Below are 15911 nucleotides of genomic sequence, written 5' to 3'. Positions count from 1 at the left end.
GGGAATGATGCAGAGGACACTGACGTGTAGAAGTAGGGAGATTCTTGTTCCATTGTAAAAGGCTTTGATTAGGCTGCACATGGACTATTGTGCCCAGATTTGGTCACCTGGTTTTCAGAAAGATGAAGAGATGTTGGAAAGGGTCCAATGGCGACTGACTAAGGTAGTTTCTTACCTCTGGAATGTCGAGTATGAGGAAAGATTGAAAAGATGTAATTTGCGGAGTCTAGTGGAGAGAAGGAAGAGGGGAGATATGATAGAGACCTACAAGTTGGTAAGGGGTTGTTATAGGATCAATGGTGGAGAAGTTCTACAGAGAATAGTGGGAGATCAAGGGAGAACCAGAGGTCATCCCTGGAAACTGTATAAAGAGGGTGTGAGTAGGGGAGTGAGAGGCAGGTTTTTTTCGTGCAGAGTTGTGAGTGATTGGAATGCCTTGCCGGAGAATGTGATGTCTGCAAGGAGTTTGAATGTGTTTAAGACACGGTATGATGAGATGTGTGTGAGATAAAAGGACCTTCTAGATGAGTCTTTGACTCCATGAGGTCTTGTTTAATAATAATAATATAAGCAACATCTTGCAATGTACTTGAATCATCATGAGAAAAATTGAAATCATTTGAAAAATTACAAAAAATGGACAGAATTAATTACATCCTTAAAAAATAAAACTTATATTGATCATTTGCAACAAACAGTTTTAGATAATGAAAGGAAACATTATTATGAAGTTATAAAAATAATAATTTTTGTAGTACAGTTTTTAGGCAAATAAAATCTAGCTCTTCGTGGTAAAAGTAATAAGCTTACGATCACAACAATGGCAATTTTTTAAAAAATACATTGAGATGTTAGAAAAGTTTGATCCTTGTATATCGGAACACACACGACGTGTAGCTAATGATCCTGACTTTAATAATATTTAGGAGATAAAATTCAAAATGAAATACTCTTTATTGGCATCAAATATTAAAAATAACATTTTTATAAAGTGTTTTTTTTATGGGGGGGGGCAACTAAAGTTTTGCAGACAAGCGCCGGACAACTACTGGCACGCCCCTGAATTGTAGCATTTTGAGAAGCTTTTCCTAATCTAAAAAATTCAATTTTATTGCAGATCCTTGCTATATTCCCATGACTGCTCATGAGAATCTGACTCTGACAACCTCTATTTGGCCTGAACCCAGCTTGATCTTTTCCCAGTTTCTCTTGTTTAATTTTTTTTTAGCTTCTTCTCAAGTATGGTTACATAATTCTTACTTGGAACACTTAATAAATTCCTCTGTAATTCTCATATCCAGTTTTATTGTCCTTTTTATAGATGGAAACTACGAGAGCTCTACTCCAATCATCTAGAATTTTAACCTTCTGATTAGGCATGCTGAATTAATGTAGCTGCTGCACAACTTGTATATCTCCACATTTGAACACTTCTGGTTGACAATTTTGGGCTCTTGATCACTTCTTCTACCTCAAGTCCTTGGGTACTAATTATTGGCTCAGGTCTGGTCTTCTGGGTTTCTTGGAGATGAGGAAGCAGCAGAGAAGATTCAGAGGCGAGTGACCAAGATGGCAAGTGGTCTGTGTAATATTTCTTTTGAAAATAGATCGAGGGTACATGATTGCAAAAGTTGGTTGATAGGAGAAAAAGAGGGGATATGATAAAAACATGGGAAATGTTTCAGCACTTGGCTGGAGTGCTGAAAGGAACCAGAACAGAGGTCATCCCTGGAAACTGAATAAAGGTGTGGTTAGTAAGGGTGTGAGGACTAGAATTTTTTGCTTGGGGAGTTGTAAATGAGTGGAATGGGTTGCCAAGATCAGTTGTGAGTGCTTTGCCTGTTAATGGGTTCAAGGAGAGGTATGATAGATTGTGTGGACAGTTTGAGTATTCTCCCGCAATGAGTCTTTGGGCTTCATGGAAGTGCCCGTACAATAATAATAAAAGTATGATATGTACTCCTATTTGCATTCCTCTTGAATATTTTCTATACTATTCTGTTACTACTTGTTGCATTTAACAGTCTTTCAAAGTAATTACCCCAGACACCTTGAATATCTTTATCTTCAGTTTTCATGTAACCTTTATCATCTTTGAATTCCTCTTATGGTACCATTTCTTCATTTCTAAGCTTTTTCAATAGCTTCCAGAACATCGTTTCACCATCCTGATTTTTATCTTCTATGTTCTTAACTGAAATCCTGCTATAACTTTTAACTACTCTTGCACATAATAAATTATGTGCAAGAGTAGTTAATCCTTAGTAGTTTAATCCTTTATCCAAGTGTAAGCTAACAAAGTTTGTGCTGAAAATATCCTCAGGACTGAGGTAAGGTGGTGCAACACCAGGCAACTCTGAGCAAAGGTAGACCAAGCACTCATCACTCCTTGTCTCAGTATCTCCCATAATGCAAAGCACATCTCCTTGCGGACATGTATACTGCTATGCATTAAGGGAAGGGCCACTACCCAGACCGGTTTCGACCTTTATTGAGGTCTCGTCAGTGGGAGGCAGACCCCAAACGTGGAGATACTAAAGCAGAAGCAATAGGAGAGGTCATATTTACCTATACGAGTTCCCAACAGGTGGTGGCTCTGCGCTTCGCAACCATATGCCTGGGGAAGGAGTGTCCTAGGTTCGATTCCTGTCGGCTATGACTGAGGAAGATCCTTCACCTCTTACATCATAGAGGTTCTGTACACACCCAAGCCAGTCTTGGGTGTGTACAGAAGGTTTTTTTGGGTATAGAAACAATGGCATTTATATGCATTATACTAATGCCAGGCGTATCTGGAATAAGGGAGAGGAATTGGTGGCACAGATAGCATCAGCCTGGCCAAAAATTATTGCGATCACTGAGACACGGTTGACAGAAGGGGATATAACAACAGGTACAGAAGTCGCTGGGTATAGCATTTTTCATCAGGATAGGAGGGGAAAAGCATGGTGGTGGGGTACTGCTTATGACAAGTGATGACCTATGTCCTCTAAGAGTGGAAGCTTTGGAAGGAAGTGAGACAAATGATTTTGAGAGCATATGGTGAGGTAGAGGTAGGCAAGACAGGATATTTAGTGGGGTGTTGCTACAGACCCAGGAGCACAGAGGATGGGGCCCAGGAGATGTTTACACAGCTAAGTTTGGCAAGTGCAAGAAGAATGATTGTTATGGGAGATTTTAACTACAGTAGTATAAATTGGAGAGAGGAAGATGCATGTAGCAATAGGGGAATGGAATTTCTAGAATTCTTGAGGGACAAATGTCTTAGGTAACATGTAACAGAGGGAACAAGAGGTTCAAGAGTTTTGGATTTCGTTATAGCATCAGAAGAGTTGATAATAACCGAGTTGACATCTCTCCCACAAGTTGGAGAGAGTGACCATATGGTTTAGACTTGGAAAATGAATAGACATGCAGGAGTATCAAAGAGACGGGAACTTATGTGGAATTATAATGCAGGTGATTATAATAGTCTTAGACGTCAACTTTGGGAAGTTTCATGGAGGGAGGAATTGGAAGGCCGGAATATCATTAGTGCGTGGGAAATTGTGAAAGAATATTTGTTAGCAGCAATGGTAAGTTGTATACCACGAATGAAGAAGAGGACACAATTTGGAGTAAAGTGGATGACAAACAATATTAAACAGGAATTGCATGTGAAAAAGAGGCTATGGAAGAGAGATAAGGAGACAGGTGAAGAGAAAATGCATGAAGAATATAAGACACAGGCCAGAAGAGTGACTAGTGTGGTAAGGAAAGCGAAACTGGAATATGAGAGGAGATTGGCCCTAAGATCCAAAGAAAATCCTAGGGAATTTTTTAGCTATGCGGCCAGTAGGAGGAGAAATGACTGTGGAAGAATGATACTGTGGGATAAAAATGGGAATAGAGTGACTGATGCGGAGGACATAGTGGAATTGTTCAATGAACACTTTATTGGAGTATTTCATCCTAGAGGAGTCAGTTTTAATGCTAGAGGGATAGGGCTGGTTCGAGGTTTAGAAGTACAGGAGGAGAGTGTGTTTCAGATACTGAGTACTCTGGATGTCAGTAAAGCTGTGGGACTGGATGGTATTTCACCCCGAGTTTTGAGAGTATGTGCTAGGGAACTGACAGTGCCTTTAACCTGGCTTTTCAATGAAAGTCTGGCTTTGGCAAAGGTGCCCAGGGAATGGAAGGAAGGTAAGATAATGCCTTTACATAAGGGTGGTAACAGACTGGAAGTGTCTAATTATAGGCCAGTCTGTGTGTCATCAGTAGTTGTTAAGATTTTGGAGAAAGTAGTGGGGGACCGTATACAGCGTTGGGCAGATGAGGGTAATGTTATCTGTGAGAGTCAACATGGATTTGTGAAAGGGCACTCTTGTTTTAGAAATATGCTAGCCTTTTATAATAAAGTTACAAGAACATTAGATGAGGGAAAGGCATATACTGCAATTTTCTTAGACTTAGCGAAGGCATTTGACAGGGTGACACACGATAAGCTGATATTTAAGTTGCAGCAAATGAGTCTGGATGTCAGATTGGTCAACTGGATTCAGGATTGGCTGTCTGATAGGTATCAGAGAGTTGTGTATGGTGGAGCAGTTTCAAGGAGACAGAGGATTACAAGTGGGGTCCCACAGGGCTCAGTACTAGGAACCTATATTGTTTAACCTTTATATCAATGACATTGCCAGTGGATTGCAAGGGGATATTCAGTTATTTGCGGATGATGCGAAGCTGGGAAGGATTATTAGTAATAGTGCAGATGTGGTAGCCCTGCAAGAGGATTTAAATAAGCTAGATAGATGGGCAAATGAATGGGGGTATCAGTTTAATGCCCAAACCTCAAAACCTTACATTTTGCTGCATTAAACTGACACCCTCATTCATTTGCCCATCTATCTAGCTTATTTAAATCCTCTTGCAGGGCTACCACATCTGCACTATTACTAATAATCCTTCCCAGCTTTGCATCATCTGCAAATAACTGAATATCCCCTTGCAATGTCATTGATATAAAGGTTAAACAATATAGGTTCCTAGTACTGAGCCCTGTGGGAGGAGTCATACTTCCTCCAGTATAACTCCTCCCATACTCTATGGGAGGAGTTATACTGGAGGAAGTAGGGGAGACAAGAGATCTGGGGTTGACGATTGATAGAAACCTGAAGTTTAGGGGACATATTACAAAGGTAGTAAAGGTAACACAGAGGATTGCTGCAATTATGAGAAGGACACTGACCTGCAGAGATAAGAGGGTTATCATTCTGTTGTATAAGTCTCTGATCAGACCACACTTGGACTATTGTTCTCAGATTTGGTCCCCAGGATTTGAAGGGGATAAATTAACTGTGGAAAGGATACAAAGACAGATGACAAAGATGGTTTCGGGACTGTACAAGGATAGTTATGAGGATCGGCTGAGGGAATGTGGACTGCAGAGTTTGGTGGATAGAAGAAGGAGAGGTGATATGATTGAGACTTTTAAACTGTTGAGAGGTGGTTACAGGGTTGACACTGGGGAGTTCTTTCGCTTGGTTGAACAGCGGGAAGGAGTGATGACAAGAGGCCATCCCTGGAAGTTACGAAAGAAACTGTGAGCAAGAGGGTAAGGAGTGGTTTCTTTGCGTGGAGGGTAGTTGAACGGTAGAATGCATTTCCTGATGGAGTGGTGGGAGCGAGAACGGTCAATGAGTTTAAAGAGTGGTATGATAGACTTTGTGTTTCTTAGGCGGGACCTCCCCTCGATGAGTCTTGACAGACTTTATGTTCTTAGGAAGGACTTCCCACGATGAGTCTTTTGACTCCATGGAGGCCTGAATAATAATAATAATAATAATTTTATTCACTTGGTTAGACTATAATAAATTTAGTTGAATCCTTTATTCAAGTTTAAGCAAACAAAGTTTGCACCTGAAAATATCTTCAGGACTGAGGTGAGGTGGTGCAACACCAGCTCTTACACATAGTTTACTCTCTTACATTTTTTATCTGCATTCTTTTAGAGCATCTGGAGACTAATTCCTAGAAACTTTTGGCATGTTTTCTTCTTATCCATGACTGCTCTTTACTTTTTGTTATCCACGTCAGTGTTCTTATGTTTCTATGCTTGCAAACAACTTCACCACATGCCTCCCCAGCTGAATCATGCAATGTTTTCTTCAGAGTTTATCACTGAGACTGCAAAGTTTGGTTCTCGTGTTGGAATTGTTTCATTTTTGTTGAATAATGTTTGCATAGTTCAGTCTACAGTTCACCTGTAAAAGCTGCTCAACTTTAACTCTTTTTAAAACTTTCTTACATATTGTTCTTTCACTGTGATGTTCATTTTTATCCTACTTAAAACTAAGTGATTATTATTTCAAATTCTCTGTATATTCTTGTGCAATGAACCTGTATGAAAATACTGCTATCAACAATAACCTAGTCAATAAGACTTTTCTCATTTCTTGCATCTCCTGTCCATGTGAATTTGTGTTAGTAATAACAAGTCCATGTTCTGAACAGAAATCCAGCAGGTCCTAACCATTATTATTAGCTTTACTCTGTCTCCAAATTTTTCCAAAATATTTGGAAAAGCTATTATCTGGGCATTGTTTCCTACTCTGCTGTTTAGTCCTCTGCAACAATGACAAGATTTTCTATTTTCTTTATGTCAGTTGTTCTATTTTATGTGCCTGTTCTATTGAATTAAAAATTTCTCTTGCTCCTGCCTTACGAAAACCTTCTGAGGTACCATATGCACAGATAAGTGCATATGGTACCTCAGATTTTCATTACCCAATTCCCTGTTTAGAAGCCTGACCACATAACTCAAAACCACCCTCAAATCAAGAAGTTAATCTTCATGCTTGAAAATGAATGTTATTACTACTCCTTCCTTTCCATAATCATTATTTCCTAAATAAACATTCTATATTTATTATTTAGTAGGATCTCACCTGTTTTCATCTTCATCTCAACAATACCATTTCTGCAAGTTTAATTTCTTTTCCATTGATACTGTTTATGTTATTAGTTCCTATCCTCAATTCTTCTGATATTAGGTTTATTTCAGTAGCTGACTGAGTGATGTCCCAGCTGGCATGAAATCTCATGATGCTAAACCATAATGTTTATTTCTGATTTAAGTAGAGAGAGAGAGAGAGAGAGAGCAATTTGGTTAATTAAGTCTTGAATTGCCATTACTTAAAAGCAATGTGAAGTTTCCTCCCAGTTATCTAGCTTTGACACTTAAGTGACATCTGGTATATAATCTGCATGGTGATATTATATAAGTTTTTTTTTAAACTTTAAGCGTATCATTTAAATGCACTGAACAAAATAAATAAATAAAATTTAAATGTATAAATCACTGTTTTGAATATGATATTTCTCAGAATATATGTGCCATAACAAGAACAAATGTTTTGTATCCAGAAACTGAGACTTTTCAAAATTTAGTGACTATTATTGAAATCTGCATATGAAAACTCATTAGGAATAACTTCTTTCAGTAAAAATCTTGCAAGCATATGAAAACTCAGTAAAAAGTACTCACAGTTATATAACAGATCAGATCACTTTCACATTCTGCTTGCAGGACATTTCCATTTAGCAGAAAAATATCTCATGAATTTTATTCAATACAAGAAATGATGGTGTGTTGTTAGTTCTTCCAACTATCTTCTCCAACCCCCCCCACACAAAATAAATCTAGATTACAAATACAGTACTTCATTTGCCATACCATTCTTCATTTCATTTCTTCAATTGTAACTTTTCTTTATTCTGTATTCTAAAAAATTGATTATTTCATTTTGCCATTTCAAAATGTAACAATGAAATAAGAGAAACTGGTAAGAACCCACATAGAGAAATAACTGGTAATTAGCTTACGGAATTAACAACGCATATAAAGGATATTAATTAAAGGCAACTTTAATGAGTAACTTCAATATTTTGGCAATGTCACGTTGCCATCTTCAGGAACATAAAAATATGGTATGTGCACACAGGCACTAACAAAAGCCAAATGAGGAAGAAGGCAAGAAACTAATATTGTTCCTAAAGTCCTAATGGTGCCCTCTGGCAGACTAATTTGGTTGTCTTGGCCGTTGGGCTGAAGTTCTCATAACGTAAGTCTCCCAAATTTGGGGTAGTTTCATGAACCCAAATTTGTTGAGGTTTGGAACGTTTTTTAGAGCTGCTGATGATTCCTTGAATAATCTTTCATACTTAAACTTGCTGCGGTGTATGATTTTAGTTTTCTTCCAATGAATTCTATGGTGGGTATCTAAGGCATGGTCTGCCAGCCCAGAGTGGCTGTACTGGTGAAACCGGATGTAGTCCTTACTAAAGGACTAAACCACCACCTTACTTACTAAAGGACTGAAGTGGAGAGAAAAAGTTTCATATTTGGTATGTAGCCCATAGTTTCCAGATTATCTGTTCCTTGGTCACCTTTAGTACTAATGAGCTATAAGTTACTACCGTTCATGGGCAAAATTTACAATAAAAAATAAACACAAAATTATTGCAATAATAACATGCAGAATATCCCTTACATTCTCTTTTTCCATGTGTGATAGACTATTTGAGAGTCTATCATATCCGTTAGCCATATCTTGCTTATTTGGTAATTAACATGCTATACTAACTATACTAGTGTAAAGAACATTGCTGGCCTGATTGGCCGAGTGGTTAGCTTATCCGCTCTCCAGCCAAAAGGCTGTAGGTTCGAATCCCGCCATGGGCATGGATGTTTGTTATTGTCTGTGAAAATACTAGTGGTGGTGGTGGTAGTGTTTGGCAGTAGATGGCGTTGGTGTAGATGATGAAGGTAGCTGTGGTGGAGAGTTGTAGAGTAGGTGCCCTCCCTCGATGTGCACTACCTGGAGGTGTTAAGTAATAATAATAATAATAACAATAATAATAACAACTGGTCCATGCTATGCAGCAACAATTCATGCTACATGCTTTTCTGATCAGATTAGCATGTTGGATGCAACAAACATCATGGGGAAATACATCACTCACTCCACTTTTAAGTTTGATGGCAAACAGAATGGTCTAGAGCTGTTTCTCCATATAGACTACTCTTTGTATGTAGTGCTCAGAATATTAAAATATATATAGCATCTCTGAATAATATAATGCTTCCTACATAGTAAATTTTATGGATCAAACTGTTATCCCCAACACAACACTACATATGTAATATTTGAGGTGTTGCATAGTTTGACAATAACTATGCAGACAAATTGATTGACCTGCATAGCATCCCAATCTTAATTAACAGAGTACTTGATGAAATGGATAGTAAGTGCAGACCAAGTAAATCTAACAAATTACATGGAATGTAGTCATACTGAAGGAGAATGGTCTGAAATACTTAATTCATATTATCGCATAATGGTGGAAAGCATGCCCAGAAAAATGCAAAAGGTGATCAAAATATATCATATCAATACATGGTTATTAAATAATTTAAGGAATTTACAACGTACACAGGATATAAATTAAATTAAACATTAATCTATATTTCCAATATTTCAGCATCACATTGCCATCTTCACAGGAACTTAAAATAAAGACGTGCATGCAGGCACTACACACAGTAAATGAGGACGAAGCAGGAAGCTATTGTTTCTCCTAAAAGTCCTGATGGTGCCCCCCCCCCCTAGTGGGCTATGTAGGTATTCATGGCCAATGGGCTGAAGGTCTTCTGATGTAAGTCTCCCAAATTTGGGACAGTCTCGTGCAACCAAATTTGTTGAGGTTTCGACTGTTTCTTAGGGCTGAGGCTGATTCCATGATAAGCGTTTCAAATTTGAATTTACTACGATGTATTACTGTGGCTTTCTTCCACTGTATTCTGTGGCATGTATCCAGAGCACGGTCTGTAAGACCAGAGTGGCTGTACTAGTGAAACCGGATGTAGTCCTTGTGTTCTGAAATTCTGATATTCACTGTCCTGCCTATTTAGCCAAAGTAGGACAGCTTACAGCTGCAAGGGACCTGGTAAACACCAGGTAGGTCTAGGGGAAGTGGTTGGTCTTTAGTGGAGTGGATAAGGGATGCCAATTTTCTATATGGTCTGTAACACGAGGTCAAGTCATGTTTTTTTTAGGATTTTGGTAATTTTTTCCAAGGTGCCTCGGATGTAGGGAATGGTAATAGATTTAGAGTAATCGTTGTTGTGAAGGGGGGGGGGAGTTCTGGTTTCAATATTTTTTGGATTTTTTTTTGGGGGGGGGGGTAGCCACTGGCTGAGAAAGTGTTGAGGATGTGGTTTAGTTCTGTGGTTGGGCATTGTCATTTGAACAGATAAGTTTAGCCCTGTCGTGTAGTGTCTTAATAACTCCATATTGTTATGAGGGGGAGAGGATTGTTGGTGAATGTATCTGCCTGTATGGGTGGGTTTTCTATAAACTGAAAAAACCAAGCTTCTATCAGGCTGGCAGGTGACTAGTGTGTCTAAGAAAGGGAAGTTGCTGTTTTTCTCTTTTTTCAGGGTGAACTTGATTCTGGGGTGTTGGTTGTTTAAGTGTGTTAGGAAGGAGAGGAGTGTATTAGAGCCATGTGGCCAAATAGTGAACACATCATCAACGTAGCGAAGCCATGTGGTTGGTTTTTGTGGGACAGAGTTTAAGGCTTTCTCTTCAAAAGTCTCTATAAAAAAGTTGGCCAAGGGGAGAGTGGTAAACCCATGGCTGTTCCCTCTATTTGTTTCTAGAATTTTCCTTGCCAAACGAAATAACCTGAGTTCATTGTGAACTGAAATAGGGCTGAGATATTGGGAGAAAATTTAGCTTGGATTAGCTCTAACCAAGGTTTTTGAGAGTTATTTAGTCCTATCTTATTAAGAAAGAAAGTGTATGCAGGGGATATCTCAAGTCATGTCACATGAAAAATAACTTGAATGATAAATTATATATAATTTGAAAATATATATTAATTTGCAACACTTCAAATCTTATTATAAATGTATTATGAATAACAGTCATATATACTGAATAGTGATATATTGAATTCTCCCTCCATTTTCCATGATATTTATTTTAGTACTTATAGCAATGTCATGAAAACATTTTAATATATTATTATTATTATTAAAATATTTAATATATATATATATATAGTTGGCGGGCTAAGAGTACATTATCTGAAAATTAAAAAAGGAACTTTTTCAACAAACTTCAGGCTTCCATTAAGCATTGTGGTGGTAACAGGAAGATAAAAACTGTATCGCCTTATGACATTCTCAACATCTGTGTCAAAATGGAATTGAAATCCAACTTGATAGTTGGAAAGCAGAAATGCTATCCACCTGGCCAACCAAGCTTGCAATATGTACACAAGAAGACACATACATTCACATACACTGTTGATGATTTTCACTGCCCTGAACACCACTGTTACTATATTTACTAATGGAATGAGGTGAGACTGAAGTAGTATTAAAAATTGTTGGGTCTCCAGGGAAAGGTTAGATGTAGTATATAGATATTAGCTATGGATTTGTAGTTGGTTCCAAGACCATGGATCAAGAAACCCTAAACCACTATTCTTAATTTTTAAGCCTAAGCACACTAGGCTGCTGAACCTTTTTTCTCAATTAAAACAGCAAGCTAAAGAAGCCTACAGCTTTTAAGCTTGTTCTTTTCATTAACAACTATATTTTAGGTGGGATTTAAACCCACATAAACGACTACTTTTTTATATCATTTCATTAAGTTTGAGACCTTTTAGATTTTTTTAATGCATTTAATTACCAATTTCCTATGTTTTTTTTTTTTTTTTTTTTTTTTTGTAGGGCTGAAATCTCTACCACAATGTAACCAATATACACAACCTGTTTCAACGGGTTTTTCGATTTTAACTGATGAAAAGGTCACATGTATAACACTGAGAAATGGATACAGGAAACTGATAAGGCTTCAGATGGCATATTACAAAAGTGGCCATAAAATATTCAAAGGATTACTTAAATTCAATGTTTTCTTTAAAATTCAAGTAATCAAGAGATAGTGAAGTAATGATGCTTTTTTTTAAGGTTTTGATATGGCCATATGTTACGTATGCAAAAGTGTAATCATCAGGCTTTCTTGGTGATGAAGAAGTGATAGAGATGAGAAGAAAGTGACCAGGAAGGTCACAAGCCCCTGGAAGGCTCACTATGTGGAAAGAATGTAGGTAGAAAGTTTAGTCATGATGGAAAAGAAGGGATATGATAGGAATGTGTAAGTTATTACTGAAGTGGGTTACATGAAACTGATGCAGAAGAAATTTTCGAATATATGACAAGTGAGAAGAGAACAAGAAAGTTACCCCCAGAAAGCTGTATAAGAATGTAATTAATAAGGACAAAGTAATTTTTTTTTTTTTTTTGCTTTAAGATTGGTGAATGGGTGTAATGAGTTGGCTGAGGAAGTCTGTCTGTGAATGCATTTAAGAAATGCGACATATATCGTGTGAATAATATTTACTGTGGATCTTCCGCGATGATGTCTCGGACTCCATCGAAATGCCTATACAATAATAATAAAGGAATTATTTTCGAGAAATTTGATTAAATTAACGAAGCTCAGGTTACTTCAGATATCGTTTAAAAAAAGTAGGTACATTATATATAGTTAAAATGAATATATATATATGTACATTATATACAGTTAAAATGAATATATCATTCAATCCAATACCCTTGGAGGGTAATGGATGGCAATGCTGTAGCCAATGAAGTTCTAACTGAGGCTCGGCTATTGCTGTTACCCTCCTGCCATGATCAGAGCTTTAATTGCTCAATAACACCTTATCCCTACACTGTCCTCTACAGATTACGGGGAATATGAAAAGCATTCTTGCTTTGCCCCTTTAAGCCAGTCCTTATAAGGATATAAGGATATATATATGTACATTATATATAGTGAAAATGAATATATATATATATATGTACATTATATATAGTTAAAATGAATATATATATATATATATATATATGTACATTATATATAGTTAAAATGAATATATATATATATATGTACATTATATATAGTTAAAATGAATATATATATATATATATATATATATATATTAAAGATACCAAGTTATTTTAAATATAAAACTTTTTTTTTTTTTTTTTTTTACTCCCTTTACCACGAGTTACCTGGGACTTGCACTACGTGTAGGGTCAGCTAGACTTGCAACACTTGCAGGCGCAAACTTGACTGACTTGTCTGTTTGCTTACTTGGGAAATGGAGTAAAAAAACCAGGTTTATATTTAAAATAACTTGGTATCTTTAACATATATTATACCCAAGGTAAAAAACTTTCTACACACACACACACACACATATATATATATATATATATATATATATATATATATATATATATATATATATATATATATATGTTATTCTACTCCCACTAATAGAATGCCGACCAACGTCCCACAGGATATGCTGATAAAATCAAAATCAAAATATACACGTTGTCATAAACTCATAGAGGCATTCGTGCAAATCCTCTAAAAAAAGAGAGAACAGTATTTCACATTTCATCAAATTCGTTATTCATCACTTAAAAAAAAAAAAGTGTATAAAAACTTACTTAATATCACTGTCTTCTTCCGGAAAAGATTTGCAGACCATAATAACATCCAAGCAAGCACGTCCTACACACAAAAGTTTCTTGTCGATAGACATTTCTCTCCTGAAATATCTTACATTAGCGACAAAATTATTACGAAAGGTCAACAGAAAAGTCGTCTGCTAAAGTTAAGAGACTATAATGTCATGACACATAACGGCACTGATTGAAACTATTCCAGCTTTTTAAAAATAAATAAATATATAATATAAAGAAAGCATGGTGAATTGCAATTATTATGGTAACTTGACTCTGTACAATGCTGAACTATGTATTAGGATATTTCCTGATAAGAATGAAATGCACTGGTATGTATATTTCGGCTGTACGTGGCATATACTGCTTTATATCAACTTAACATACATATAGCCGTAGAGGAGAATATACATAGTACGTCTGTTTATCGTCGATAGCACTTGGAAAAGAACACAAGTACTTCGAAACAAGCATTGTCAAGTGATGCCATATCAGCATTGGTAGAAAACTGCCTCACCTATTCATCCCATCCTCCCTTTCGTGTTAAGCTCAGTGACCTATTCAGAGACAAGTAGCACATTGGCTGCATAGAAACCTGCTTAATGCATTTGATAGCGCAGTTAATCCTTTCTGCTACATATGTACATATGTAAATTGCTTGTGTTCTTTTGGCTGGTTTGCCTATTTTGTGGGAAGAAAAAAGCAGTTTTCAGGGGGAAAAACCATATCCACTCCAGTTTCAAACTGCCTAACTCATCTTCAATTGAAAAATTCTTGTAAAGATTCTTTAAATTCTAAACGGGATTAGAAGCCTGGTCTTTAACCGAGCAATGGAAACGCTTGTAGTGTCTGATGGACATTAATAGCTTTCGGCATCTTTGTCAACAGGCGAATTCACTCTGCCTTCGGATTTGAAAAAGATGTTCAAACTGAGCTCAATCCTGTTCAGTAAATATTTTGAAAGTTCTCTGCTAGCTTGTCTTCAGCGCGCGCGCACGCCCACACACACATTTAAAAATGGACATACTAATTGCAGTGAGTCAACTAACGAAGGTATTCAATAAAATGAAAAATGATAGAAAAGTATCAAAAGAACTACAATCTACTAAAAACCAGCAGGAACAGGCTAACTTAGTTCAGCCTACTGAGCTATATGAGCAAGTCGTTAAAAACAATGCTAAAAACAAAGACGAATCTAAAAACAGTCCACGCTATAAATTAATAGTGAAACCGACAGCTCAACTAAACAGCAAAGAAACTAAAAATATCATCAAAAATAAATAAACCCAAGAAAAAACAAAATCGGTATCGCAAAAATGAAAAGTATTAATAACAGAGGAGTCTTAATTGAATCCAAAGAAAAGACCCACATAGACGTACTACATAACGAAATCTGTAAGGAATGCAAAGACACGCTAGTAGCAAATCCCAGTAAATTCCAAGGCTAATTATATATAATACGTGGATACGCTAACCCCTTGGAGTGGTTAGTAGAGTGGAGAGTGGTTTGGTAATCCGCTCTCCAGCCAAAAGGCTGCGGGTTCGAATCCTGTCGTGGGCATGGATGTTTGTGATTGTCTGTGGAAATACTAGTGGTGGTGGTAGGCAATAAATGGCGCTGGTGTAGATGATGACGGAGATGGAGAGATGTAGATTAGGTGCCCTCCCTCGATGAGTCTTTGGACTCCCTGGAGGTGACTAATAATAATAATAATGATAATGATAACATTCCCAGTGAAACTGATACAAACAATGCAATTGACTCAGTTTGTATCTTTGTATGCAAAAAGAAGAGTTCTTCTTTTTGCATACAAAGATACAAAGATGACAGAGCAATTCATCATGACAAATAAAAAAAACGAACAAGAGAACCTTGTTCGTTTTTTGTTTGAATTTGATTAAACTGTGAGGAACAAATTGTTGAAAACCGGTGTCAGAATGCTTTGGAGAATATACCATTGTGCAGACTACGTAAACATTCTGAGGTGCTTTAACTGCAATAAATTCCACCATCATACACGAGACTGCAGGGGGAAAAAAACACCTGTCCATTCTGCTCTAAAGTACATAAGTTCAGCGAGTGCCCACAAAATAAGTCAGACATGAACTGCATAAATTGCCGAAATCATAACAAGCACGTCAAAACCAAAAACGACTGCAAACACATGGTACTAAGCAAAGACTACCAGACATACAACTACTATAGACATCTAAAAATTCAAAACATAGATTATCGAAAACAATAATAAAGTTAGTAGAAATAGCACTACTTCCCTGGCATGCCTGCAAATAAATATCTTCAACGCTCTATCAAGGC

General features: G+C 36.9%; 1 protein-coding gene across 1 annotated transcript in view; it reads right to left on the bottom strand.

Annotated features, from left to right (window-relative positions):
- Window positions 1-13696, bottom strand: part of LOC150094424 (ketohexokinase-like) — a 103255-nt gene extending 89559 nt beyond the window's left edge. Inside the window, exon 1 of the mRNA XM_090412314.1 lies at window positions 13580-13696. Within this exon, the coding sequence (XP_090268440.1) occupies window positions 13580-13674 (95 nt within the window). The 5' untranslated portion in view covers window positions 13675-13696. The remainder of the gene's footprint in view (window positions 1-13579) is intronic.
- Window positions 13697-15911: the final 2215 nt, after the last annotated feature.

Source organism: Typopeltis vanoorti, chromosome 22 (assembly GCF_054136105.1).
Source record: "Typopeltis vanoorti isolate ZY-2024b chromosome 22, IOZ_Tvanoo_1.0, whole genome shotgun sequence".
Classification (NCBI taxonomy): domain Eukaryota; kingdom Metazoa; phylum Arthropoda; class Arachnida; order Uropygi; family Thelyphonidae; genus Typopeltis; species Typopeltis vanoorti.
The sequence above is the reverse complement of the archived record's forward strand: the minus strand, read 5'-3'. Positions and strand labels throughout refer to the sequence as shown.